The 24,951-nt window shown below is 43.9% G+C and overlaps 1 protein-coding gene across 25 annotated transcripts in view; it reads right to left on the bottom strand.

The window, feature by feature from the left end:
- LOC101932594 (metastasis-associated protein MTA1) overlaps window positions 1-24,951 on the bottom strand; it is a 384,146-nt gene that overhangs the window by 133,778 nt on the left and 225,417 nt on the right. For 2 of the 25 annotated variants that reach the window (XM_065555728.1, XM_065555732.1), the window contains exon 1: window positions 23,701-24,622. The exons of 22 other annotated variants lie outside the window; for them this stretch is intronic. In XM_065555728.1, the coding sequence (XP_065411800.1) occupies window positions 23,701-23,728 (28 nt within the window). In that variant the 5' untranslated portion in view covers window positions 23,729-24,622. Of the gene's footprint in view, window positions 1-23,700; window positions 24,632-24,951 lie in introns of those variants that run through there. One more of the 25 variants, XM_065555729.1, reaches the window with a different exon arrangement.

Here is a 24,951-nt window from a genome sequence, read left to right as displayed (position 1 = left end):
ACCCTGCCTTGTTGAGCCAGACACGTTAGCCTACTGCAACACAGACCCAGATCTGGTCCATGAACCCAAAGCTGCAGTGTTTAACCAAAAACTGCTCAGCAGGTCACCTATCTCCAGAACTCAGACACCCAGTTCCCAATGGGATCCAAATACCAAATAAATCCATTTTACTCTGTATAAAACTTATAAAGGGTAAACTCAAATTGTCTGCTCTCTATAACACTGACAGAAATAAGCACAGCTGTTTGCTCATCCAGGTATTAATCACTTACTCTGGCTTAAACAATAAACAAAAGTGATTTTATTAGGTATAAAAAGTATGATTCAAGTGGTTTCAAGTGACGACAGAACAAAGTAAGTCACCAAGCAAAATAAAGCAAAAAACATCCAAGTCTAAGTCTAATACATTAAGAAACTGATTATAGGTAAAAAAAAAAAAATCACCCTCAGAAATTTTCTAATAAGCTTCTTTCACAGACTAGACTCCTTCCTAGTCTGGGCCCAATCCTTTACCCCATACAATCCTTGTTAGTTCCAGCAGACATCTTAGGTGGAGAACAAGGGCTCTCTCATGACTGGCCTCCCTTGGTTCTGTTCCACCCCCTTTTATAGCTTTGGCACAAGGCCAGAATCTTGTCTCTCTCTGGGTCCCCACCCCACCTTCTAAATGGAAAAGTACCAGATTTAAGATGGATTCCAGTATCATATGACATGGTCACATGTCCTGTGAGAACTCATTCTTCATTACCCACAGGCTGACCCATGTGTACACAAGAAGGCTTGCAGGTAAATAAACCCATTCACAACTAATTGTCCTAGACAATGGGAGCCATCAAGATTCTAAGCCACCATTAATGGCCCACACTTTGCACAATTACATTAGGTCCCCAGAATTATGCTTCATATTTCTAGCTTCAGACACAAGAATGATACATACATACAAATAGGATGAATATATTCAGTAGGTTATAACCTTTGTTATGATACCTTACAAGAGATCTTTTGCATAAAGCATATTCCAGTTACATTTTCACATTCATAAGCATATTTTCATAAAACATATGGAGTGCAATATCACAACCTCCTCTAATGACACCTCAATCTGCAACAGTTCCTCAGATTCATACACATCAAACCCGTCCTCCACTCTCTACACTGGCTTCTCGCAGAATTGTGTGTCAGAGTTCAAGGATTCAGTCTTCAAGGTGTTCAATGACCTGGGCTTAGGTTACCAAAAAGAGCACCTAATGACTGATTAGGACTGATTGATAACTTCCCTCCTCAGGCACAATGTAGCTTTCTACAGTAAGGGTAAACAGAGCAGCAAATGGAGGACCGCATGTATATATATATATTAAAAAATTAAAACAAAAAAACACACCACTGCCCACACCTTACCCCCTGAGGGAGGATGAAAGAACAAACACCACGTGGCAGCTGTTATCAGGTCACTTAATGCACTAGTGGAAGTTACTAGGTGCTGAGCCTATATAGAGAATACTTAGGACTGGAACACTGCAGTCTGGAGACCACAGAAGGACAAGTGTTTCAGTTAAGCACCCAAGACTCTGGAATTCTGTCTAATACCAGTATATATAAATGTCTGGTCCATATAATGCAGTCTGCCCAATAACTAAAATCTTTTGGGGGAGAGATTGGGTTAACTGCTGAGATAAATTGTACTAAACTGTGGAAAAGTAACAATTACAGATACTTATATCAGTATATAAGCACTACAGCCTGATCGTCTCTGGTAACAATAAGGCAGGCTGATAGACTGACTGGGGTGAAAAATCAATGACCGTCTTTGATAAAAAGTTGGGGTGCTGGATGTAACACCACCTTCTCTTTATGGATACTGTGTAAGGTGGGCCAGCCATTAGTTCATGGATGTCAGAACTCTAAAAAGACCACTAGAAATGAAATCAACAAAAGATGGTGCAGAGAACATCTTGACATTGGCTCAACGGGTCATTTGGTCTATCGTCAAGACATAAAAGGCCCACATTATCTTAATAATTTTCAAGTTCTCATTTTCTTCTGATGTTAATCAATATCCAACTGCCACATTACTAGTTAACTTAAACATCTCAGTCATCTTCTCAAAACCTCCTCCCTCTCACATTGCTCTACAGTTATTCTAGTTTCCATTATTTATAATATATTCTATAAAAATAAGCATAAAGCATATTACAGGCTGATTTGAAGAGCAATTTGTAACCAGATGACTGAAGTCTAGTTTCCATTTTAATTAGAGGTCTACTGTAAAAAGTCTCTCTCTGGAAAGCACCTCTTCTACCCAATTAACAGGCATACATAATGCAATTAGCGGTATCTCTGCTAGATATTCCATTGACTATAGTATCTGTGGATAACAATTTTCAAAATAAGTAAGCTGGACCTACATCCCTCCACCTTTATAGCAGCCCCGAGGTAAAACAATCAGACCACAGCTGGGGATTTCTGTGTGATTTTCCTCTTCACTACCCACACTCTGCCCCTGAATCCTAACCAGGAATCTATTGTCAACAATGAAAGAGCAAGAGAAAACTCCCTCCTTCCCAAGGAGGAACTTAAGATGCTAATTGTGAGTTGCATTTACAAAACTGAACACAGAAAACGTTTGTTCACTTTGACATCTGGGCCACAAACTGGATCAAGACTTTTGTAGCCAGAAGGTAACTGTGCAAAGGCATATATCAATTTCCCTTTTTTCCCCTAGGGGACAGAGTAGAGTAATTGTCCCTGACAGAGTAGGTAGTCTATTAGTGCTGTATGCAGAATGCCAGTAAGCTCAGTGTCCACAGAAAACATTTCTACAATTGCCACAATTATTGACTTATATATATATAATTATTTTATATACACACACACACACACCACAGAACCACTAAGTTGCCTAATATTCATGTGGGTCAACTGCTGCAACCCTTGTCCCTCTCTCCCTACTGCCTCACCATCACTTTCAGTCTCTTCAGAATTTTAGATTAGAAACATTTCAGGCCAGGACCACTATTTACAAAGTCTTCTGTGAACTACCTAGCACATCTCGGGGGTGTTATAAAATAATACTAATACCCAGACATTATGAATGAACCTATCGGCGAACAGCAGAGGCTAACAGAGGGAGTTTGCCTGGGAGTTCGTCTAGGGAGAGCTCACTAAGGCTTTCATCTGCAGGTTTCTCTGAGTAGTTCCTGCAACAGTTGAGGAAGCTTTTAAGAGGACGGTGATATGGAAGGTGAGCGATCAGCTGTTGTAACCTGCACAGGCTGTGCCATGTTGGTCTTTCTTCCACAGGACAGAAGTGACTTTGTCTGTACAAAAGTGCAAGCTGGTCTCCATATTGGAAGAGAAGGTTCGAGGGCTGGAGAAACGAGTATCGACTCTGCGTTGCATAAGGGAAAATGAAGATTTCCTGGACAGACGTAAGGAGATGCTTCTACGGCCACAATGTTCTGAAGATTCAGAGCAGGTGCAGCAGGGACAGAAGGATTGTGAAGAGGTTTGGCAGCATGTGACCTCCAGAAGGAGAAAGAGGAGCGTCCATGCACCAGCAATGGAGATACAGGTGAGCAATCGTTTCCATGTTCTCTCTACAGGTACTAATGCGGAGAGTGGACTAGGTGACCCATCTGAGGGAAGGGAGCAGAAGGAGACTCCACCGATTGGAAGGCAAAAGATACACTGTCCTAGGGATGGGGGTTCCACGACCACCACTCCCAAGAGGAGGAGGAGGAGGGTGGTGGTGGTGGTCGGGGACTCCCTCTTCAGGGGGACTGAGTCATCTATCTGCCGCCCCGACCAGGAAAACTGAGAGGTCTGCTGCTTGCCAGGAGCTAGGATACACGATGTGACGGAGAGACTGCCGAGACTCATCAAGTCCTCGGATCGCTACCCCTTCCTGCTTCTCCACGTGGGCACCAATGATACTGCCAAGAATGACCTTGAGTGGATCACTGCAGACTACGTGGCTCTGGGAAGAAGGATAACTGAGTTTGAGGCGCAAGTGGTGTTCTCGTCCATCCTCCCTGTGCAAGGAAAAGGCCTGGGTAGAGACCGTCGAATCGTGGAAGTCAACGAATGGCTACGCAGGTGGTGTCAGAGAGAAGGCTTTGCATTCTTCGACCATGGGGTGGTGTTCCAAGAAGGAGGAGCGCTAGGCAGAGACGGGCTCCACCTAACGAAGAGAGGGAAGAGCATCTTTGCCAGCAGGCTGGCTAACCTAGTGAGGAGGGCTTTAAACTAGGTTCACCGGGGGAAGGAGACCAAAGCCCTGAGGTAAGTGGGGAAATGGGATCCTGGGAGGAAGCACAAGCAGGAGAGCGCAAGAGGGCAAGACTCCTGTCTCATACTGAGAAAGAGGGACAATCGATGAGTTATCTTAAGTGCCTATACACAAATGCAAGAAGCCTGGGAAACAAGCAGGGAGAACTGGAAGTCCTGGCACAATCAGGGAACTATGATGCGATTGGAACAACAGAGACTTGGTGGGATAACTCACATGACTGGAATACTATCATGGATGGATATAAACTGTTCAGGAAGGACAGGCAGGGCAGAAAAGGTGGGGGATTTGCGTTGTATGTAAGAGAGGAGTATGACTGCTCAGAGCTCCGGTATGAAACTGCAGAAAAACCTGAGAGTCTCTGCTCACACTTCTCAACTTTATCCAACAAGGGTGATGTCGTGGTTGGAGTCTGCTATAGACCACCAGACCAGGGGGATGAAGTGGACGAGGCTTTCTTCTGATAACTAGCAGAAGTTGCTAGATCACAGGCCCTGGTTCTCATGGGAGACTTTAATCACCCTGATATCTGCTGGGAGAGCAATACAGCGGTGCACAGACAATCCAGGAAGTTTTTGGAAAATGTAGGGGACAATTTCCTGGTTTAAGTGCTGGAGGAACCAACTAGGGGCAGAGCTTTTCTTGACCTGCTGCTCACAAACAGGGAAGAATTAGTAGGGGAAGCAAAAGTGGATGGGAACCTGGGAGGCAGTGACCATGAGATGGTCGAGTTCAGGATCCTGACACAAGGAAGAAAGAGCAGCAGAATACGGACCCTGGACTTCAGAAAAGCAGACTTTGACAACCTCAGGGAACAGATGGGCAGGATCCCCTGGGAGAATAACATGAAGGGCAAAGAGGTCCAGGAGAGCTGGCTGTATTTTAAAGAATCCTTATTGCGGTTGCAGGAACAAACCATCCCGATGTGTAGAAAGAATAGTAAATATGGCAGGCGACCAGCTTGGCTAAACAGTGAAATCCTTGCTGATCTTAAACGCAAAAAAGAAGCTTACAAGAAGTGGAAGATTGGACAAAGGACCAGGGAGGAGTATAAAAATATTGCTCAGGCATGCAGGAGTGAAATCAGGAAGGCCAAATCACACTTGGAGTTGCAGTTAGCAAGAGATATTAAGAGTAACAAGAAGGGTTTCTTCAGGTATGTTAGCAACAAGAAGAAAGTCAAGGAAAGTGTGGGCCCCTTACTGAATGAGGGAGGCAACCTAGTGACCGAGGATGTGGAAAAAGCTAATGTACTCAATGCTTTTTTTGCCCCTGTCTTCACGAACAAGGTCAGCTCCCAGACTGCTGCACTGGGCAGCACAATATGGGGAGAAGGTGACCAGCCCTCTGTGGAGAAAGAAGTGGTTCGGGACTATTTAGAAAAACTGGACGTGCACAATTCCATGGGGCCAAATGCGCTGCATCCGAGGGTGCTAAAGGAGTTGGCGGATGAGATTGCAGAGCCATTAGCCATTATTTTTGAAAACTCATGGCGATCGGGGGAGGTCCCGGATGACTGGAAAAAGGCTAATGTAGTGCCCATCTTTAAAAAAAGGGAAGGAGGAGGATCCGGGGAACTACAGGCCAGTCAGCCTCACCTCAGTCCCTGGAAAAATCATGGAGCAGGTCCTCAAGGAATCAATTATGAAACACTTAGAGGAGAGGAAAGTGATCAGGAACAGTCAGCATGGATTCACCAAGGGGAAGTCATGCCTGACTAATCTAATTGCCTTCTATGATGAGATAACTGGCTCTATGGATGAGGGGAAAGCAGTGGATGTGTTATTCCTTGACTTTAGCAAAAGCTTTTGATATGGTCTCCCACAGTATTCTTGCCACCAAGTTAAAGAAGTATGGGCTGGATGAATGGACTGTAAGGTGGATAGAAAGCTGGCTAGATCGTCGGGCTCAACGGGTAGTGATCAATGGCTCCATGTCTAGTTGGCAGCCAGTTTCAAGCTGAGTGCCCCAAGGGTCGGTCCTGGGGCTGATTTTGTTTAATATCTTTCTTAATGATCTGGAGGATGGTGTGGACTGCACTCTCAGCAAGTTTGCAGATGACACTAAATTAGGGGGCGTGGTAGATACACTAGAGGGTAGGAATCGGATACAGAGCGACCTAGACAAATTAGAGGATTGGGCCAAAAAAAAAAAAAAAAAAAAAAAAAAAAAAACCACACACCTGATGAGGACAAGGACAAGTGCAGAGTCCTGCACTTAGGACGGAAGAATCCTATGCACTGCTACAGACTAGGGACCGAATGGCTAGGTAGCAGTTCTGCAGAAAAAGACCTAGGGGTCACTGTGGACGAGAAGCTGGATATGAGTCAACAGTGTGCTCTTGTTGCCAAGAAGGCTAACGGCATTTTGGGCAGTCTCCTGACAGTCATTCAAACATCTCAGGGAATGCCTCTGGGTCATTAACAAATTCCCTATTACTAGAGCAGTCTGCTCCATCTGATATATTAGCTACAGTATGGGTTGCTGCTACTCAATCACAGCAAGGTATTACTGCTGCATAAGTTGTGGCAGCTCTGCCAATGACTAACATCCCACACTCCACTGTGTTAGTTTACAGAGACTCCACTTGGAGTTCTGAAGCTTCACAATCCAGAGACCACCTATAAGCTGCTGAAGAAATCTCTGTTTTCTACCTCCAGGTTTTAGCATACATAAGGGCTTAACTGTGTATGTGGACATTCTGAGGCCCTGGTCTACGTTACAAAGTTAGGTCAATGTGAGACACCTTGCATTGACTTAGTCGTGCATGTGTCTACACCTACATTTGTTTCCCACCAATGTAAGTGCCCCATTACAGCGATGCAGTAACACGACTTCCACAAGGGGTGTTGAGCCAAGGTCAATGTACTGAGGCCAACGCAACATGAGTGAACATACTTATGTCAACCCTAACAGTCCTTCTGCCATTGTACCACAAAGCTCGACACAGACTGTTCTGGTCAAAATTATGAACTTCACTGCCCAGAGATCACGGAGACCAGAAGCCCATCCCCACTTTTAAGCCTGGAGAATTTTTTAAATGTCTTTTCCTAATTTTTCAGCTTGGCAAGCACACCTAGCAACTCTCCACTGTTGCGTGCAACTGCCCAACTGACCACACACTCCAGATGCACTCTGGCTTGAAGTAGACAGATGTTGGATCTCCTGGGCCTGTGGGGAGAACAGGCTGTGCACACACAACAACAGACCACCCATAGTAATACGGACATGCAAGAGCAGGTTGCATGGGGAATTCAGGAGAAGGGGTATGACAGGGACCAGTAGCAGTGCCACGTGAAAGTGAAGGAACTGCTGAAGGCATCTCAGAAGGCCAGGGATGCCAACAATCAATCTGGTGCCAAGCCACAGACCTGCCACTTTCACAAAGAGCTGCAGGACATATTTGGTAGAAACCCTGCCACCAACTTGCAGACCCCTGGCATGAACAGAACGGAAGAGGAGGTGGGGAAGATTCTGCAGTCATTGCTCATCATACCAAGCCTGTATTATGATGCAATCCCACCAGTGAGTGCTCGTTTTCCAGAAGCAGCATGTCACTATCTGCAGCTGCTCCATGAATGCCACCGATAACCTTAAACTGGTTCTCGCTATGTTCCGCAGCAATCTCTCCTCCAAGAAGTCACCATGTTCCTCACTGATTCGATTCTTCTTATAGTTCTGCAAATACCAGAGGATCATGCATCCTGTGCTTGCAACGCTTATGACAATTAGCGCGGAGCCATGCAGGCTCCAGGCTCTCTGTCAGAGATGGTGAACAGCGAGGAGGACTGAGCAGGTTTGTGGGATTTTTTTTTAAAAAGGCTCAGAAATTTTGGGATATAGGTGACATGGGATGTAAACAGCTGCACTCTGGGAAGTTGAACCCTTGCTCCCAGTCACCCTTTCCTGACTCATTTCTGCCCCACCTTGCACTGTCAAAACTTCCCAAAAAAGACAGTGTGCTGGATGGTGGCAGGTTGCACACTGATACCTACCCATGGTGCACTGCACAACGATACAAGCACTCCTAATGAGCATGCACACGCACAAGCAATATACTAACTGCAGCAGCTTTATGCCAGTGTAATTTTCATCTAAGTTTTTAGTGTAGAATAGCCTAACTCCAGAATGTGTGTGTCCACACAGAATAATTCAGGTATAATTTCATGGGTAGATAAGTAGTTATAAGAGAAACAGCAGCCCTTTTACATAAAATGCAGCACATGCAACACTTTCACAAATACCTTTCCTTCCAATTAATGAATTAGCATTTTTAGTTTCTTATACTTCTTGCAATAGTCCAATGGGCCTTCAACCTTTAGACCTTACATAAGCGTACAGGAAGCCAACACCCTGCTTGCTAGAAGCCAGGAGAGGCAAAATTACCATGATATCTAGATACCAAGTACTTCTGTGTGCATGCATGCACACAAAGTTAGAATAAGTTTTGGTTCTGCAATAATAGCAGTTCTAGCAGTAGTCCCCATTTTAAGTATAGGATGTATCTCAAACTTGTAAAAACTAGGATGAGTGTATATAATTATATACAATAAATTCAATATACCTCCATCCCCTAAAACCTCCATTACTTTAGAAGAAAGTTAAGTTTGCAAACAGAAATATTCACAAGTCAAGTAATGTCATGGACTACAGGAATACCCCTAGTTTTGGCTCTTCCTTTATACAAATACCCTAAAATACAGTCTTTATAAACAAACACACACACGCAGAGAACACCCAGTTAGAGACTATGTACTGCACGAGCAATGGCTCCCTATGCACACTAAATATGGCAGGAGTGTGGCGGAGCTGTTCCTCATTTTAGGCCAAATTCTATTTGCAATTACAATAGTGTAAACCCACATGATGACATTTGATATGAGAGAGACACCCAGAGGGGAAAAAAAGTTAAATCAGACAAAAAAATTTGGAGTATGTATGTGCACGAGTGCAGGATCCATGCATTTGAGGAGGCCAGGTTTCCAGAAGAGGTGTGTGGAGGAAGATTGAGTAGAAATTTGCAAAGACATGAACATCTTTGAAACATGAGGACAGATTTAAAGTCAACATATTTATGCATGCATGGTTGGTTCCTGAAAGAGCAATTTCTTCTCTCAGTAGGTAGGTTCACTATTTCCAATAAGTCCATCAATAACCAGGGAGAGGCCTCTATCAGTCTAGCTTCTCCCCTTAACTAATCTAAGATTGTGCATCTAAATTCTGAAATATTAATTCTACATCCCCCATTCCACTTTCTTCAGAATGAGGAGAATTGACATCTAGGGAGAGATGGCCTGATTAATCTGGCCATTGAGAGAAGGAAAACAAGGAGAGTCAGTTTTAAATCTGTCCAGCAATGGCCTAGTTCACCACTCCCGAAACTAGGGGCATGGCTACACATACAGCTGTAGAGTGCTTTGAGTTAAACCAGCCTTCATAGAGCGCAGTAGGGAAAGCGCTGCAATCTGTCCACACTGACAGCTACAAGCACACTGGCGTGCCCACATTAGCAGCTCTTGCAACGGCCACAGAGAGCAGTGCATTGCGGTAGCTATCCCAGCATGCAAGTGACTGCAACGTGCTTTTCAAATGAGGGGGGTGGGGTGGAGTGGAGTGTGACTGGGAGTGTGTTGTGTGTGTATGTGGGGGGAGAGAATGGGTTTTTGGGGGGTTGAGAGCATGGCAGCATGCTGTCTTTTAAGTTCAGACAGCAACAGACCCCCCCCTCCCATCACACACAGCATTCCACAGTAATGGTTGCTTCGTCTCGGAGCAGATAAGCATGCCAGCTGTCAAATGGAGCTTTCAAAGGGCATAGCCAAAACAATGACAAGAGTGGCCACTTCACTTAAGGGGATTATGGGACATTTCCAGAGGCTGATCAGAGCGCAGTAATGCAACACCTCATTCACACTGACGTTGGGGCGCTCCAGCAGGGGCACATCAAACATTATTCTACTTGCCGAGGTGGAATACAAGGAGCGCTCTAGCCGTGGAGTCAGAGTGCTCTACGTCCCTTGTCAGTGTGGACAGGCATTGAGCTACTGCGCCTAGGGCGCCTTTAATGCGCTGTAACTCGCAAGTGTAGCCAAGCCTTCACTCAAAAGGAGTACACAGCGGCGGGGGGGAAAGAACCAACTTTATTTTGTCTTAAGTGGGATTGTTGCAATCTGTACCTCCCTCGTAAAGGTAGCATTCAGCAAAGACTGTATATCTAGTTTATAAATGTCTAGAAAATGTATGAACAGAAGCCCACAGCCACCTTTCAAATCTCTTCCTTGAAAACGTAAGAATTTTCTGCTGCAAAAAGAGTAATCTGGACCACAGTTTTTCCAGTAGGTTTAATAGCTTTGAATTTATAAGCTTTTTTAATACACAGCTTTAACAATGTAGCACTGGAGGAATTTGAATGGTTCCCCCCCACTCACTTTTGACTACCAGATAATAGAGAACAAGCAGATCTGTGTACTTTTGCAAAAATCTTTTCCTATCCTAGCAGTGCTCCAAATGCCCTTCTTCCATCCAGTCAATCTCATTTCTTTCCCCCATTGGGTGCACCAGGCAGGGGCAAAAAGGAACCAAGCATGTCCTCTCCATACTCATGAAAAATAGCGGTTTAACACTGGTCCACTCTGAATGGTAGACAGCTATATTAGTGAGATTCCATAAGTAAGGCTCTTAGCTGTGAAATGGTGTAATTGCTACTAGGAATTCTAACTTGAAGGTAAGATACAGACACTGAGTGTTAGTAGGGTTTTGAAAGAGGACTCTATGAGGACATTAAAAACAAGATTAAGCTTCCAGGGCACTACCTGGAGAATTAAGAAGCACTTTTGCTCTTAAAAATCATTTATATGGTGTGGTCAGGAAATCAATCCCTGTTACTCTACTCCCAGTGGCCTAGAGACAGCTGAAGCATGTTTGTATAAGGCATTTAACTTCAGGCTCACTAACATCACCCTGTAGGAAACCTAATATATCAGGTATATTGGCAGATTGGGTTATTATGTCCTTTGTTTTATACCAGGTATTCAGTTTGTACCATATGCTCGTGTATTTGTCAAACTGAAAAGTTTTTCTTGAAAACAAGAGGTATTATGATGGAAAACTATCCTTTTCAATGACCTCCCCTCAATGTCCAAGTTACCCAGGAAATATTCATCTAGTATCTCAGAGGAGAAGATGCAAAGGTGAATATGATGCCATCATAATCAGGTTTTAGAACCAAGTTGTGTTGTGCCACAATAGAGCTTCTTAGTGTGCCTTGGTCTTTCATCAAGACTTTGGGGGCTTATTTAATTCATCTCTTAGGCTTGCTGGGGCTTTTCCATTAATACTTCATTACTGTCTGGCAACAAGAGGACTGATATACTTAACTTCTTTTTGGAAGCAGACATAAAATCCTTCTGCTAAGCTTTGCTCTCTTGAGAATGTGCTGTTTCCAGTAACATATCTAGGATTTACAACAGCCATTTTGAAACCATTTGGACAATCACCTTTCCTAGATTCCCTCTTCAGCTACCTCAGCCTCAAAGGCAAATATCCTTATTGCCAGAAAAGTGAGTTGAGTGCCTGCTTTTTTGTGACCTTTGCTATTCTTATCAAGTTTTCCCTTTTTTACGGTGGACCAGCTGTTCAGGACAAAGAAGAATTCCTTTCTGACCATGGGCTTCCTTTCTAAAGAGCCTAAAATGCAACACCCTTTGGCTAGCTTAGAGGGCCATTAAGAAAATGGTTTTAAATTCCTGAAAGTTTTTTTTCCCCAAAGGCTACAAAAGGAGAGCCCCTGAGGTTATTCAATACCATATTAAAGCACCAAAAGGGGGTCTTTGCAAGGAAAAAAGGTGTCTCATCTCAAATTAACTAATGTCTTAAGTGAAGAGAAGGCAGTTTGTCATTTTCACACAAGGTATCAGATTGAGTTAAAGACTATGGAGAAGCCTTGCATTTACTGCAGCCTGTTAAATTATGTGTCAATTACAAACTGCCTTACCTTCACTTGGCTTTTACCACCTGTTATTTAACTCAAGATAAGGACACATTCTTTTTCACAGTGAAGACAAGGCCAAAGAGTATAGGAGACTGGACCCTATGTTCCAGCTTCTCTGCTAAACTGAAGTGCCTGATGACATCCAGGGAAGTGCACACAAAGTAAATTATTTTGCCGTGAGAGAGCTCAAACTTCTATCCATGTTAGTGCTATTGGGTGTGCTGGTGTATTGCTCCTATGCTGTTTGTGGGGATTTTCTAGCTTCAAGTTTTCTGCCATCTCAGGTTGTGACCCTCAGAGCAGTCAGCTCACCACATCAGCAGTTAGGGTCACCACTGTTAATGCTGTTGGGTGTGCTGGTGCATTGCTCCTATGCTGTTCGTGGAGCTCAGATGCTAGCTACACCAGGAGAGAGTGCAGTTTGCTGATTCAGCTGACCTCAACGTCACTTATGAAGACAGACCACAGGCTCGGTTCGATGACCAAGGTGGTCGTCCAGGTTTATTATCAACAAGACACAGTCCTAGTGCCCTGCCTCAACAGTTACAGGTGCACTAACATGTATGCCTGCAACAAGGTATCAGCGTAATCAAGGGAACAGAATGCTGTCTTATAGGCCAATACAAAGTTGCCCCTCCTATGATTTCTGCTTTTCATACATTGAAACAAACATGTTACCTATTACACTTCAGATATTGTTACCATCCTTATACCTTGTACCTGCTAGTTCAAACAAAACATCCTCATCCATTATCCTGTCATCCCCACCTTATCTTTAGTAGGGGGTCGGTGTAATCTTGTACCATCCTCTCCAGTCAGGAAGTGCTTACTTGGTTAGTTGATACCTAGATGTTACTATTCTGACAAGGCCTACTTTGGTTCACCCTCTTAGCCATGCCTAGGGTTCCAACAAGGCCTACAGTCTACACTGAAAAGTTTTAATCAGCATAGCTACATCAGCCAGGGGTATGAAAATACCATGCAGCAATTAACACACCTATGCTGACATAACTATATCTACCCTGAAAAGTTATTTTGACAGAAGAGGGTTTTCATCAACATAGCTATCTTTAAAGAGGTGGTGTTCTTATACCAACAGAAAAACCCTGTCAGTACAGCCTCCATCTATACTACGGGGCTGTGCTGGCACAGCTATAGACAAAGTGTAGACATGCCCCCAAAATAGTCAGGTACATACTTTTGCTCAGTGCCCTGAAGATGCCCCAGGCTCTGTAAGAGACTTACTTTGCCATTGCAGGATTGAATTTTTTGATCATGTGGTTTCCATAGTCTGTTTCACATATGACTGCTCAGTCTAACAGCCAACAGGCTACTGGGGGGTCTGGCAAAGTCCCTGTGTTAGAAGAGATCTGCCCAAGATGAAAGTCAAAAAGTGATATGTGGCAAGATTCAAAAGCTCTGAATAGAGGAATATTTTCAACCAACTGGGACTAGATCTAGTTTGAGAAGTTTATGAGTGGGTGAAAGTTGCAACTTTAACTTTTGCAACTAGGAAAGCATATATAAACACAGAACAGTGGGCGAGTTTCTTTGCAGGTTGTATTTTAAATTTCCATAAAGAAAGGGGGGGGGGGGGGAAAGCATCTTGAATGATCCTAGAATATTCTAAAAATTCTCCTGAAAAAAGAGAAAGACGTTTCTTGTAGCTTTTGAGAAAGGGTGAGCAACACTTTTTCTTCATGTTAAGTCCAACTTAGGCTTTACCTCAAAATTATGATGTTACTAAAAGAAGTAGATGAGCAAAGGCTTATTAGAAATATTCAAGGCTTACATGTGCTCAGATTTTAATTCTCAACACCAATCAATAGCATCCTGCAATTTATCATTAGCTTCTATCACAACTATTGGATATTTGTGAAAAAGCTTTGTTTCTACTTCCAGCAAGAGAAACTTGCTATCTACTAATGGAAATCACTCATCTAAGCACGATTTTAAAGTATGAAACTTTAATTAGAGTAACCAAAATTACTTTAAAAGGGACTTTAATACTGAAATGCTTTTTTCAGTAAAAGAAACTTCTCATGCAATTTTCCTAATTGTTTGATCATTAATAAGAATTAAGGAGGTTTTACTATAATGATGGACAGTCCAACAGGCCAATTATGGATTAAAAAAATTAGTAAGAAAACAAAAAGTTTTTAAAAAGCAATGATGTTTCAAAAATACTTCATGGTATTCAAGATCTACTGTAGTTAATTTTGTAAAGTAATGGAGCCTTAGTACTACAAGACCTCATGATACTCAAGACTCTTATTAAAACTTCACTAGAAAAACAGAAAAGACTGAATTTTTTAAGAATCAAGTTTGTAAGTTAGAGGAATAAGATAGTGAGAATCCAATGTATCAAACCCCTTCCCCCATTTGACACTTTGGTTAACTAATTTTAACTTTATGTCATCACAATCACATTATTGTCAAAAGATTATTATATTTCTGCAAATAAAAGCAGACACTACACTATTTAAAAAAAAAAAAAAAAAAGGCTGAAGTCCAACCCAGGAATACACAATACCAAATTTCAAGTTTCCACTCTAAACTACTGAAGTGTTTAAAATATGCTTTATTTTACTTTTGATTAATAATTGTAAATGTATTTTACTCTACTTTTGTCATCTTAAAATCTGTTTTGAAATTACACCCTTACACACACGCCCCACTTTGTAAGAGGACACAAATGGAAAATTTCTGGCTGAAAAAAAGAATGACAAATGTACAAAACTGAAAAGGACCAATTAGAATGAAAATGCTTAGGCAACCTTACAAAGGGGGATGCTCAACTTAATATCTAGTCAATTTAAAAAATAGGAGAGACTTAGGCTACATCTACACTACGGACCTTACAGCGGCACAGCTGCTCTCCTACCAGCATAATTAAAAAAAAAACAATGAGCATCATTAGCTATGTCAGCAGGAGAACCTCTCCTGACGTAGTGCTATCTACACCAGCATTTTTGTCGGGGAAACTTATGTCAGTCACAGTGTGGTTTTTTTTCCACACCCCTGACCTACATAAGTTTTACCAACAAAAGTGCTAGTGTAGACAAAGCCTTAGAAGTTTTATCAGGTACTATAATAAAAATTGTAAACCCACGGTAATTAAGTGTTTTTCTTTCACCCTTTTTGATATACAAAACAGGCTTACAAGCTGTGAAACGATGAAAGACCAAGATGCTAAAAGGTGCACTGAAGGAAGACAAGGCCATTGCAGAAAAGCTAAACAAATTATTTGCACTGGTCTTCACTGCAGAGGATCTGAAGGAGATTCCCACATGAATAATTCTTTTTAGGTGACAAATCTAAGGAACTGTCCCACATTAAGGTGTCAGTTGAGGAGGTTTTTGGAACAAACTGACTAAACAAACAGTAATAAGTAACCAGTACAAGATGGTATTCACCCAAGAGTTCTGAAGGAACTCAAATATGAAACCACAGAACTACCAGCTGTGGTATGGGACCTATCCTCAAATCAGCCTTAGTACCTGGAGGATAGCTAAAATAACACCAATTTTTTTTAAAAAGGATCCAGAGGCAATCCTGGCAATTACAGTCCAATAAGCCTAACTTCAGTATCAAAAAATTGGTTGAAACTAAGAACAGAATTATCAGATACATAAATGAACACAATATGTTGGGGAAGAGTCAACAAAGCTTTAGTACACAGAAAACACACCTCACGCTATTAGAATTCTTTGAGGATGTCAACAAACATGTGAAGAAGGGTGATCCAGTGTACTTGGACTTTCAGAAAGTCTTTGAAAAAGTCCCTCACCAATGGCTCTTAAGAAAAGTAAGCTGTAATGGGATAAGAGGGAAGGTCCTCTCATGGACCAGTATTTGGTTAAAAGACAGGAAACAAAGGGGTAAGAATAAATTGTCAGTTTTCACTATGGAGAGAAATAACAGGTTCCCCCGAGGTTCTGTACTGGGACTAGTACTGTTCAACATATTCATAAATGAACTGGAAAAAAGGTAAACAGTAAGGTGGCAAAGTTTGCAGACAAAACTATCTTGAGTAATTTAGTAAAGTCCAAAGCTGACTGCGCAGAGTTTCAAAGGGATTTTATAAAACTAGGTGCCTGGGCAACCAGATGGCAGATGAAATTCCATGTTGATAAATGTAAAGTAAAGCACATTGGAAAACATAATTCAGATTATACATACAAAATGATGTGGTCTAAATTAACTGTTACCACTCAAGAAAGATCTTGAAATCATTGTGGATAATTCTCTGAAAACATCTGCTCAATGTGCAGCAGCAGTCAAAAATGCTAACAAAATGTTATGAACCATTAGGAAAGGGATAGCTATTAAGATGAAATATCAATGCCACTATATAAGTTGATGGTACATCCACACCTATTGCTTGAAGTTCTGGTTGCCCCATCTCAAAAAAAAAAGATACATTAAAACAGGAAAACATTTAGAAAAGGGCAACAAAAATGATTAGGCATATGGAACAGCTTCTATAGGAGGAGAGATTTAAAAGACTGGGATTGTCTTAGAAAAGAGGTGACTTAGGAGGGATTTGATAGAGGTCTATAAAAATCATGAATGGTATGGAGAAAGTCAATAGGGAACTATTATTTACTCCTTAACATTAAACAAAACCCAGAGGGTCACCTGAAATTAATTTAAAACAAACATACGGAAGTACTTCTTCACACAACACACAGTCAATCTGTGGAACTCATTGCCAGAAGACGTTGTGAACGCCAAAACTATAACCGTGTTTGAAAAAGAATTAGAGCGTTTCATAGAGGATAGGTCCATCAATGGCTATTAGCCAAGATGATCAGGGATGCAACCCCATATTCTAGGAGGACCTAAACCTCTGACTGCCAGAAGCAGAGACTGGCAACAGGGGATAGATCACTCAATACATTGCTCTGCCCTGTTAATTCCCTCTGAGGCATCTGGCACTAGCTAGATATCCACTGGTCTGACCCAATATGGCCATTCTTATGTTCTTACTGCTAATGGAATTGACTGGACTCAAAGTGCTGCCAAGTGTACACAACTAATCAAACTGGTGAGAGAAAACTGAAAGAGGTTAGATAACTTATAATAATCTTATGTATACCATCATCAATAATAGTTACTTATTTCTGAAAATGTTGGACCTAAGTTGATGGTGTCCCCTTCTGAGGATGGCTATAACTGCATAAACCCTATTTGTGACACCCTCCAGGCAGATGAACAAGTTATAATATTTGCAATGTCAGTTCCAGAAAACTTTTTAGACGTGTCACCTACGCCATTTAAAAAAAAAAAAAAAAAAAAACACACACACACCCTGGCTACCTTACACCTCCCCCCACCAACACACACACACAAAGCTTGAATCAAGAGGTTTTGCAACATATTTTGAAGGCCAGTAACTCAGTCTCTGTAGAACAAAAAAAGTGAAGTCTAGATTTAAAATGCCCCATCTTGAATGCTCTGCACCCAGCTCCATTCACACACAAATCTGGGGCTATCAGTAAATTGCTTCCTAGCTGATCTCAACTCTCATGATAGTGTAACAGGACAGATATAGATACAAAGTAATCAGGACCAAACCATAAAGGGCTCAAAAAATTAGTATTTTGAGTTGTATACAGGAAGATATTTAAAGTCTCTAGCGCGTACTGACACAATTGTACTAATATGGCCAATCCATAAAACACCGCTAACTAAAATGGCAACACATCTGGAACTAGCAGAAGTTTCTAGAAGTCTTCAGGTGTGGCCTAAAACTAAAGCACATTGCAGTCCAGACTGGAGAGGACAAAATCCTAGAACACTGTGGAAAGCTCCACATAAAGAAAAAGTTGCAAGGAGATGATGAAAAATCCCACACTTAGCTACGGCTGAGCCCTGATAATCCAGAAGCAGCCATGAATTGAATAGGACCACTAAACTGCAAAGCTTGTTGGCAAATGGCAAGCCTACCCTCACAGTCCAGGAAGCAGACCTCACTCTCACCATCTCTGCTGATTATTTCACCCCTTCAACCCAACATTTCCTCTGCTCTACCTCTGTTCAGCTTCAACCAAGACTCAACTTCAGCTAAATGCTGGGAAAGCAGACACCACACCACTTGGGTCTGAGGAAAGAGATATGATACAGAACTGAGTGTTATATTGATAACACTGCACTCTCACCATCTCCTCTATCAACTTCACATACACACTAAATAGAAGGTGTGACAGAATAAGGTACTGGACTGGGACTCCCAAGATCTGCATTCAATCCTTAGCTCTGGCACAAACTTCCTTAATCTGTGTGTCTCAGTTCCCCCATCTGAAAGAGAGTGGATAATATTACTTGCCTATATCACTAAGGTGTCATGAGGATAAATTCACTAATATGGGAAAGGCGATCAGACACTATAATGATAGGGGCCATAAGAAGAAAATCCTGGGGAGTTCCACAGATTCTACAGGCGGTATATCACATGGGGGGGGGGAAAAGTCAGCTCCTGGTCCCTAGTGATGCGTTAACAATATTTTTATTGTAAAGACTGATATGTGGCATTTTTTCTTTTGTAAGACAGTATGATAGACTCACAAAACTAGCTCTGCTCTAGTCTATATCCAGGCCTAACACCTAAATCAAAGGGTAACTCTTAAAACTCCAGATAAGGCAAGAACCTTTCCATTAAGTTTCTCCAAGAAGATGTTATAGACAGGACTATCGTTAGCAGGACTGTCAGTATCAAGAGGTGGCTTCTTGAACATGCACATAACTGTTCTGATACGTTGCCCTCCTGAGTGGAAGAGTTAGCACTCAGATAACAGTGAACATAAAACTTATCCACCTCATGACTTCACTAGCCAGCAGGGACATAAATCCAAGCTGTAGGTCACAGCCCAAAGCTCCCCACTATCTTTAGGTGTCACATTTGTCCAACTACATTTGCAGAAACAGGAAATCCAGAAGGATCTGCCATTATACAGGCAGCCAGTCACTGTAAACCTAATAAATCTTCTCAAACATTTGACTGCTTCCAAACAAAAGCAGACCACATTCACCATGCTGTCTACTACCCAGAAGATTTCAGGTTGTTTGGGCTTCCATAGATGCTATGGTAAAGCTTTTCTTCTTCACTTCTATTATATTCAAGGCACATGATTTCTAACAGTTCTTTAAGGATGATCAGTCAAACTCAGTGTTTAATGTCTGCTCCTGATGCTCTGGCATCTTTAGAGTAGCAGCCGTGTTAGTCTGTATCCGCAAAAAGAATAGGAGTACTTGTGGCACCTTAGAGACTAACAGATTTATTAGAGCATAAGCTTTCGTGGACTATAGCCGAAGACGTGGGCTGTAGTCCACGAAAGCTTATGCTCTAATAAATCTGTTAGTCTCTAAGGTGCCACAAGTACTCCTGTTCTTTTGGCATCTTTACTTTACATTTCATCTGCTGCAGGTCATCTATACACCCTGGTGACTGCGAGAATGGTTTTAAGGAAGATGATATTTAGAAACTACTGTGTCAACATTAGAGGGTAAAAGATAGCTAAAGTGTCCTACAAAGACAGAGAGGTCCACTAGGTGCATTGTAGTCTATATTAGAAAATGCTGTTAGTTTCCCAGGACAGAAATAAAATAGGTTCCACACATCTACTGCAGCAAAGGTGAGCCCTGACAACAGTTTGCACAAGTTTATGACAAGACCATAATAAAGAAATCTTCACTATGACTTCTGCCAATCCCAACACCAAAATAAGTTTAGAAAGTATTGCTACCTATGTCTATTGAGACAAAAACTATCTAGTACACACCCATTATGATTATGGCAGCCACTGGATCTTGAGTCAATATACCAGGGTCATCATTCCCTACACATGGGGGAATTCTGCACCAAAAAATTAAAAATTCTGTACAAATATTTCAAAATTCTGCATATTTTGTCAAAATAATATAATCATGCAAGTTTCAATTATTTTGGTAATTTATTTCAAAATACCTGTCAGCAACTATGTCTGTAACAATACAGACAACAAAAAAGATTCAGGAAATGTTTTTTGACAAACAGATTCCTTACTAGGCATATTAATACACAACTCAGAGTAATAATTCATTTAAACTACAATACAGAAATTTATTTACTGCACCCTTCAGAAGCAGCGCAAAGGCTAGGCTGAGTCAGGGGTAATGGAGGAGCTGAGGGAGAGGGAAGTCATTACTGGGAAGGAGCCTGGGTGTGAACTTGGGAGGGTGTTGGGTATGGGTTGGAGAAGTATGGAACAGGGTTTTTTTGGGAGGTGAGTAGGAATTGTTAGGGAGCCTCCACCATGCAGACCCTGGCTGACCCCTAGCCTCTCATTCAGTCAGGTACACTTGTCCCATGTGTCCCTGCACTCGCTCTCCCCCATCTGTCCTTGCACCCGCACTCAGCCACCCTCCTCCACCCATGTACTCCCCTCCTCCTATCCCCATGTGGCCCTGCACCCCCACTCAGCCTGCACCCATCTATTCCCCCCCGCATCTGTGATCCCCCCCAGAAGCCCCATGTGCCCCACACTGTACATCCGTCCACCCCATATCCCGTTCCTGCTGACCTGGCCCCATGGGCTAGGCACTGTGAGAAAGGTAGCCTCTTTCGCTTCCCTATCTGAGCTGGGGCTGCTCCCACCCAAGAGTGGCCACTCTGTTCTGGTGCCACAGCAATTCGGTGAGTGAAAGACGCAACTGCAGCACCTTTCCGGCAGAATGTATTTTCTGCAGGGGAAAAAATTCTGTGCGGCACATGAATTCTGCATGCACACAGTGGCGCAGAATTCCCCCGGGAGTAATTCCGATGGATGCGAAAGTAACTCCTGACAATACGCCTGGATGACCAAAAACAAGTATTCATCAGGGAACCAGAAACGTATTGAAGATGGCCCTTTCGAGATGTGCACACATAACCAATTTTGAAATGGGAGGTTCTCTCCTTTCACGGTGATACAACCAACACAACTTCTTTCATTAGCTCAGACTGAACTAATGTCTTCTAATAGTAATAGTCACCTAGAGACTGCTGGATCATCTATATAGGGCTTGTAATGTGTGTCAAGTCAAGGCCACATCCATATATAAAATAATGGAGAGTGGTAACTTTGTCTAATAGCCTTTCCCTAAACAATATGACCCACAGAACAGGGTTCCTGGCATTCAATGCTCCAGAGATGAGATTCCAGCAAGACCTGTGAGACTGAATTAAATGCCAAATGGTCAATCCCTGTGAAATAATCAGTTTTACAAATCACAACAGGAACCAAGAGACACAAACCCCTACAATTTAGCTCCTTCAGAATCCTGCCCTCAATAAACCCAATCCATAGCAGTTATGCTCAGCATTCTCTGAAGCCAAAGAGGCAAAGTTAGGACAGATGGGAGCCACATCATATCTCCTCACCAAGCCAAATACAATCAGAGGCGTGGGTAGATGTGACAAAGTAAGAGGCACCTAATGAGGAGACAAAAGCAAGGGAATATAAAAAGCTAGGCCAGGGGTAGGCAACCGAAGGCGGCATGCGAGCGGATTTTCAGTGGCACTCACACTGCCCAGGTCCTAGCCACTGGTCCGGGGGGCTCTGCATTTTAATTTAATTTTAAATGAAACTTCTAAAACATTTTAAAAACCTTATTTTCTTTACATACAACAATAGTTTAGTTATATATTACAGACTTATAGAAAGAGACCTTCTAAATAGGTTAAAATGTATTACTGGCATGTGGAACCTTAAATTAGAGTGAATAAATGAAGACTTAGCACCCCAATTCTGAAAGGTTGCCGACCCCTGAGCTAGGCCAAGGTGAGTGGAGAGTGATTAGCAAAAAGGACAATAGTTGGAAGCCAGGACTAGGACTTGGTCTCGGTCTCCTGCCACTCTCTGCTTTGCCTGTCATTCCTGCCATATCTTCTTCATTAATACATTTTTCCTGGAATTGATAGCACCATAATGGTCTCTGGATGCCAAAGGAAATGGGGCATTCTTAGATGCAGGGGGCTGATTCAGAACAGAACCCCCTTGCACTATTCCTCCCCACCTCACTCCCAGGAATAAGAAAGCTCCACAGCACAGCTGTCATCTAGGAAACCATCCACACCAGGTAGGGTGACCAGATGTCCCGATTTTATAGGGACAGTCCCGATTTTTGGGTCTTTTTCTTATATAGGCTCCTATTACCCCCCCACCCCCTGTCCCGATTTTTCACATTTGCTGTCTGGTCACCCTAACACCAGGCCACCCTTTCAAAGTTTAAATTCCCTATAATTCAACCCCATACTCCTGTATCCTCTTCTTTCTCCTCACATGAGTTAAACATGGGACAGTCAGACAGAAGTGTGGGACTCTGAGCAGGATGCCTAGAAGGGAAGAGGTAGGAGTCAAGCAAAAGCCACCATACAACAATGGTGGGGAGAGAGAAGACAGAAACCAGCAGAACTATTTCCACAAACATCCATACTCCATGCACCCACAGCACCCCACCCACACTGTACGAACTACTGAGAAAGCCTCTCCTGGTCCTCCACCTCAGCCCACGCAAAGCCACACAAGCACCTCTTCACTCCTACATCCCCCAACTCTGCACCCCCCACATACCTATCAACCCACAACCCTACTCTGAAAGCCCATCCCTAACTCTCAGCCCACAACTCTGCTCCACACTCCCCCACCCCCAACTCTGCCCCCATACATCTCCCTAGTTCCACAACCCCCAGCACTGCACCACATCCAACTCCACCCGCTCCCAAGCCCTCACCCCACACACACCCCATCAACCTTCCCCTTTCAACTCCCCAGGCCTAATACCCTCTCAGCCCCATGACACTCATCCTCTACCAGCACCAGAGCCCCAAACCCAGCCACACACCCCTCTCCCCCAATTCCACACACACTAACCCTCCCCACCTCATCCCTACAACCCCCTTCCCACCCCAGAGCGCCCATCCCATGCCAGCTTCCATCCTACAATCACCAAACATACCCAGCCCCAAATTCTACCCCCACCCCTACAATCCCTGGCCCCAGAGCACCCATCCTCTGCCAGCCCCCCAACTCCACCCCCCCACTTCTAGCCCCAACTCTGCCCCCACCACAGCCCCACCGCACATTCTACTCCCACCCCTACAATCCCCCCGGCCCCACAGCACCCATCCCCTGCCAGCCCCAAACTCTGCCCCCAGCCCTACAACCCCCAAACCCACCCAGCCCCACATCCACCCCTTATTCTACTCCCACTCCTACAGCCTCCTGGCTCCACCGCACCCGTCTCCTGCCAGACCCCAACTCTGCCCCCCTGCCCGGGCTGCTCCTGCTCCCGGCGGGGTGGGGGGGCCGTGACGCGCCGCTAGCCCACGGGGAGGAGCGGCCGGCGGGGGGGGGGGGGGGGGAAGACTCGGGCCCCCGGGGAGGCGAGGGGGGCTTACCTCCGACCCGGTACATGTTGGCAGCCATGCCCAGGCTGGGGTGTCTGGGCCGCTCCCGCCGCCACTGCCTCCAGGTGCCGGATCCGCTGGAAAATGGAGGCTGGAGCGGCCGGGAGGGGGAGGGGAGCGAGGGAATTAAAGGGGCCGCGCCGGCCGGGGAGCGGGCGGCTGGACTGAGGCGGTGCGGGGAAGGGGCAGATCAGAGCCGGGGGGACTGTGCGGGCAGGGGGGCCGATTAGAGCTGTGGGGAGGGGGGCAATGTGAGGAGTGGGGGGAAGATTAGAGCTGCGGGAGATAGTGGGCAGAATTGGGAGGGCGTGGGCAGAAGGTAGGAGCAAAGTGGGAATATGTGGGAGCCAGAGGCGGGAGAGGGGGTGGAGGGGAAGGGGCAGCAAGGGGGCTGTGAGCGGGTGGGGGGCAGAGTGGGATATCAGAGGGAATTGGGGGATGGGAAAGAAGGGGGATGGAGTAGGAAGGGCTGGGAAAGGGAGGCAGGAGAATGGGGCAAAGGAGGAGAGGCCATAGTGGCAGCCTTAGGTCTACTCATCCACTCAAAGGGCACCAGCAACCATCCACTGCTGTCTGTCAAATCACACCTCCACACCCTGCAGCAGATAGTGAGTAGGGTTCAGAGTTAAAGCAAGAACAAGTCCCTGCCGCTGTGTGGGGACTTTCCTCCTGAGGGAGGCAGCAATTCTGAGCAGCTGGGGAAAGGGAACCCCTGAGTGAGGAAACACAGAGTTGGCAATGAGGAGAGACACCCAGAAGATCCCTGAAGAGGGCAAGGGTTGCAGCACCAACAGTATGGTGGTGATACTAAGCACTAAGGCTTTTGTCTATGTAGTTGTACTATACAACATCATTATTTTCCCAAGCCCTGATAGAGCTCTGGCTGAAGGAGAGCTGACTACATCACAATCCTGATGAGATGGAAGAAAAAGGAAAGCATTAAGATGTATGCATGGAAGCTTGGGCTGAACCATCAAGTGAAGGAGTATGACTGACCTTTGCCAAAATATATTGCTGCTTTAGGGGCCTACTGGGTCCACAGCTGATCCTAGCCTATTATTAGATTATAGATAACCCAGCTGGTGGCAAGATGAGGACTAGATGTTTGAAATGGAGTAAAACTCCAATGGACCAATTAAAGATTATTATGCCCATGTAAGTAGAGTTCCTTCCTAAACCCAAGCAGTTAGCATCATGCCCCAACAGAAAAAGTTACTTTCTTCTAACACAGAATTGTATTAA

This window comes from Chrysemys picta, chromosome 8, assembly GCF_011386835.1.
Source record: "Chrysemys picta bellii isolate R12L10 chromosome 8, ASM1138683v2, whole genome shotgun sequence".
Classification (NCBI taxonomy): Eukaryota; Metazoa; Chordata; order Testudines; family Emydidae; genus Chrysemys; species Chrysemys picta.
The sequence above is the reverse complement of the archived record's forward strand: the minus strand, read 5'-3'. Positions and strand labels throughout refer to the sequence as shown.